This window comes from Penaeus vannamei, chromosome 8 (genome assembly GCF_042767895.1).
Source record: "Penaeus vannamei isolate JL-2024 chromosome 8, ASM4276789v1, whole genome shotgun sequence".
Lineage (NCBI taxonomy): Eukaryota > Metazoa > Arthropoda > Malacostraca > Decapoda > Penaeidae > Penaeus > Penaeus vannamei.
The window spans coordinates 46498452-46503451 of record NC_091556.1 but is presented as its reverse complement, the minus strand read 5'-3'; the positions used below and the strand labels follow the sequence as shown (position 1 = coordinate 46503451).

Below are 5000 nucleotides of genomic sequence, written 5' to 3'. Positions count from 1 at the left end.
GACGGTCCTCATCAAAAACTTTTGACATAAAGTACCATGTGTAGACTCCCGTGCTAAAGGATCCTTCATTTGGCGAGAGAAACTGCCAAAATCTATCCTGAAGTTCCCCTTCACCCTGTACGTTAAACAGTATCTTACTAAACCCCGTCTTACTATCCTTGCGCCGGCTATCTCGGCATATCCCATCGGAAGGGCATTGCTTCCACCAGTATCAACAAGGAATTTATAGCGGGTTGCCTCGCCTTTGCCGGCGCTCACAGCCAAGTCCAAGTAAGGACTGTTGTAGTCCCCTGCCTGTGGCTCACGTGGCGTCCTGCTCATCGTCAGCCTCAGCTCGGAGTCAATGTGTATAATGCACTCGAAGTCAGTGAGGAAATTCATGGCAACCAAATCTGTTGTATGTTCTCTGTGGATGTCGGCCACCAGGAAGTCGTAGACAATTTCCTGTTGGTCCTTGCCCACGAAAAGTGTCACTGAAGCTTTTCCCAGAATTTTGATTGCGTGGCTAATGTAGTAAATTTCCTTGGTGTCGCTCGGTTGGATTTGCTTTCGCTCGACGTGAGCCAGCGAAATGACAGAGTCCGGAGAACCTGTGTCAACAATGAAGCGAATATGATGCTTGTGTGTCCTGGCCGGGAGATAGAAGTGATGACGCTCCTTGAAATTCGTATTCCAAACCAGATCTAGGGCGAGTCGGTCCTCCTCGTCCCTCGGGAGGTCGGCCGCCTTGGACCACGTCTCCTCTCGAGTCCTCGTCGCTTCGGACTTCGCCTCCTCCTCCTCGTCCCTCGGGAGGTCGGCCGCCTTGGACCACGTCTCCTCTCGAGTCCTCGTCGCTTCGGACTTCGCCTCCTCCTCCTCGTCCCTCGGGAGGTCGGCCGCCTTGGACCACGTCTCCTCTCGAGTCCTCGTCGCTTCGGACTTCGCCTCCTCCTCCTCGTCCCTCGGGAGGTCGGCCGCCTTGGACCACGTCTCCTCTCGAGTCCTCGTCGCTTCGGACTTCGCCATGGCTCTCTGGGCGAAGGACGTCTCTGAAGAAGAAGTGGCGATGCGACGCTCTCGCTAGTATGAGCGGAGGCTCGCGGGGGGGTGTTGGCGTCAGGTACACAGGTTGCATGAGTGCGGTCGGTGTACATGGCATTCCTGGTATGTGTATTCATTGTGCTTGAGCGTATGTGTGTGTGCATTAATTTGTATTTGCCAATGGGAACAAGTGCATATATTCGTGTATGTGTGCGCGCGCGTTTATGTGTGTGTGTGCATATGAGTATTTGCATGTGCTGATACGTGCGCGCGAGCGTGCACGTCTGTATATATATAGGTGTGTGTGTGTGTACGTGTACAAATGTACATTTAAGTATGTGTTTGTGCTAGTGGACGGGTGCGTCCAAGCGTGCATATGTATGTGTAAGAGTGTGTGTGCGAGAGCGCGCGCGTGTGTGTATGTGTTTGTGTGTGTTTCTGCATCTGACTATGGGTAAGTATGTGTGTATTCACACGTGGTTTTTCATGGCATTAGTAGGCCCTCGCATAGCAACACGTTATATATATATATATATATATATATATATATATATATATATATATATATATATATATATATATATATATATATATATATATATATATATATATATATATATATATATATATATATATATATATATATATATATATATATATATATATATTTTTTTTTTTTTTTTTTTTTTTTTTTTTTTTATTCTTTAATAGGTGCATCACAGACACAAAAGCATTTTTTTTCTTTTTCATAAAAACTAAATCATAAAGACCCAGAACAATACACAAGACCAGATTGCGATCAGTTAATCAGTGGCAACGTTACGTCCCCGTTGCGGCCTTTGAAGGTCATCGACCAATCTTTTAGGTTGACGACGGTCCTCATCAAAAACTTTTGACATAAAGTACCATGTGTAGACTCCCGTGCTAAAGGATCCTTCATTTGGCGAGAGAAACTGCCAAAATCTATCCTGAAGTTCCCCTTCACCCTGTACGTTAAACAGTATCTTCCTAAACCCCGTCTTACTATCCTTGCGCCGGCTGTCTCGGCATATCCCATCGGAAGGGCATTGCTTCCACCAGTATCAACAAGGAATTTATAGCGGGTTGCCTCGCCTTTGCCGGCGCTCACAGCCAAGTCCAAGTAAGGACTGTTGTAGTCCCCTGCCTGTGGCTCACGTGGCGTCCTGCTCATCGTCAGCCTCAGCTCGGAGTCAATGTGTATAATGCACTCGAAGTCAGTGAGGAAATTCATGGCAACCAAATCTGTTGTATGTTCTCTGTGGATGTCGGCCACCAGGAAGTCGTAGACAATTTCCTGTTGGTCCTTGCCCACGAAAAGTGTCACTGAAGCTTTTCCCAGAATTTTGATTGCGTGGCTAATGTAGTAAATTTCCTTGGTGTCGCTCGGTTGGATTTGCTTTCGCTCGACGTGAGCCAGCGAAATGACAGAGTCCGGAGAACCTGTGTCAACAATGAAGCGAATATGATGCTTGTGTGTCCTGGCCGGGAGATAGAAGTGGTGACGCTCCTTGAAATTCGTATTCCAAACCAGATCTAGGGCGAGTCGGTCCTCCTCGTCCCTCGGGAGGTCGGCCGCCTTGGACCACGTCTCCTCTCGAGTCCTCGTCGCTTCGGACTTCGCCTCCTCCTCCTCGTCCCTCGGGAGGTCGGCCGCCTTGGACCACGTCTCCTCTCGAGTCCTCGTCGCTTCGGACTTCGCCTCCTCCTCCTCGTCCCTCGGGAGGTCGGCCGCCTTGGACCACGTCTCCTCTCGAGTCCTCGTCGCTTCGGACTTCGCCTCCTCCTCCTCGTCCCTCGGGAGGTCGGCCGCCTTGGACCACGTCTCCTCTCGAGTCCTCGTCGCTTCGGACTTCGCCTCCTCCTCCTCGTCCCTCGGGAGGTCGGCCGCCTTGGACCACGTCTCCTCTCGAGTCCTCGTCGCTTCGGACTTCGCCTCCTCCTCCTCGTCCCTCGGGAGGTCGGCCGCCTTGGACCACGTCTCCTCTCGAGTCCTCGTCGCTTCGGACTTCGCCATGGCTCTCTGGGCGAATGTAACTTTGAGAATTTTGACAAGTTTATATAGTGAAAGAGAGACAGAATGAACAAGATCTGAATGAGGTCTCAGGGGGAGGGTCAAGGTCGAAGAGTCTGGGAAGGCTTTGCTAAGTAAAATTTTATTCAAATCTGTTGATAACTTTTCGAGTTAGAAAAAAATCCTGGATCCAAACTATGGTCCGCATCACCACCAAACTGCAATAAGCGTCTAAGTTAGGTTAAAACTCACCTTTGGTTAAATTCTCGTTAAAATGTGTTCATAACTTTTAGAAATATTAGAAAACACAAACTAATAATAAAAAACAACAAATAAACAATCAATAAACAAACAAAGAAACAAACGGAAGTAACAATATAAATAAACAAAAGGTCATGGGGTACACGAAAATTATCTATATGTGCTCATATACCTTATATACATAGTTTCACATCGCCATGTAATTGTTTTTCGACTTTCCACGGGGTCTGAGAGTGAAATTTGGCTACGTGACCCCGTAGAGTTATTCCGCAGATTTAAAAAGACGATTTTCATGGTCCAGGACGGCCCGGCCACGTGGGGAAAAGTATGCGTTTGGTACCCGTCCGACTGGAGAAAAGTTATTCTTTCGACAAATATTATACGTTGTAAAACCCCATTACGTTACGTTACGTTAAGAAATTTCGTTAGGTTAGGTTACGTTACGTTAAGAAATTTCGTTAGGTTAGGTTACGTTACGTTACGTTACGTTAAGAAATTTCGTTAGGTTAGGTTACGTTACGTTAAGAAATTTCGTTAGGTTAGGTTAGGTTACGTTACGTTACGTTACGTTAAGAAATTTCGTTAGGTTAGGTTAGGTTAGGTTACGTTACGTTACGTTAAGAAATTTCGTTAGGTTAGGTTAGGTTACGTTAAGAAATTTCGTTAGGTTAGGTTAGGTTACGTTAAGAAATTTCGTTAGGTTAGGTTAGGTTACGTTAAGAAATTTCGTTAGGTTAGGTTAGGTTACGTTAAGAAATTTCGTTAGGTTAGGTTAGGTTACGTTAAGAAATTTCGTTAGGTTAGGTTAGGTTACGTTGAGAAATTTCGTTAGGTTAGGTTAGGTTACGTTAAGAAATTTCGTTAGGTTAGGTTAGGTTACGTTAAGAAATTTCGTTAGGTTAGGTTAGGTTACGTTAAGAAATTTCGTTAGGTTAGGTTAGGTTACGTTAAGAAATTTCGTTAGGTTAGGTTAGGTTACGTTAAGAACTTTCGTTAGGTTAGGTTAGGTTACGTTAAGAAATTTCGTTAGGTTAGGTTAGGTTACGTTAAGAAATTTCGTTAGGTTAGGTTAGGTTACGTTAAGAAATTTCGTTAGGTTAGGTTAGGTTACGTTAAGAAATTTCGTTAGGTTAGGTTAGGTTACGTTAAGAAATTTCGTTAGGTTAGGTTAGGTTACGTTAAGAAATTTCGTTAGGTTAGGTTAGGTTACGTTAAGAAATTTCGTTAGGTTAGGTTAGGTTACGTTAAGAAATTTCGTTAGGTTAGGTTAGGTTACGTTAAGAAATTTCGTTAGGTTAGGTTAGGTTACGTTAAGAAATTTCGTTAGGTTAGGTTAGGTTACGTTAAGAAATTTCGTTAGGTTAGGTTAGGTTACGTTAAGAAATTTCGTTAGGTTAGGTTAGGTTACGTTAAGAAATTTCGTTAGGTTAGGTTAGGTTACGTTAAGAAATTTCGTTAGGTTAGGTTAGGTTACGTTAAGAAATTTCGTTAGGTTAGGTTAGGTTACGTTAAGAAATTTCGTTAGGTTAGGTTAGGTTACGTTAAGAAATTTCGTTAGGTTAGGTTAGGTTACGTTAAGAAATTTCGTTAGGTTAGGTTAGGTTACGTTAAGAAATTTCGTTAGGTTAGGTTAGGTTACGTTAAGAAATTTCGTTAGGTTAGGTTACGTTACGTTAAGAAATTT

At 44.3% G+C, this 5000-nt stretch overlaps 1 protein-coding gene across 1 annotated transcript in view; it reads right to left on the bottom strand.

Moving 5' to 3' along the window:
* Positions 1-1752: 1752 nt before the first annotated feature.
* Positions 1753-5000, bottom strand: part of LOC138862434 (uncharacterized) — a 3555-nt gene continuing 307 nt past the window's right edge. The window contains exon 2 of the mRNA XM_070124769.1: positions 1753-3064. Coding sequence (XP_069980870.1) covers positions 1823-3058 — 1236 coding nt within the window. The 5' untranslated portion in view covers positions 3059-3064 and the 3' untranslated portion in view covers positions 1753-1822. The remainder of the gene's footprint in view (positions 3065-5000) is intronic.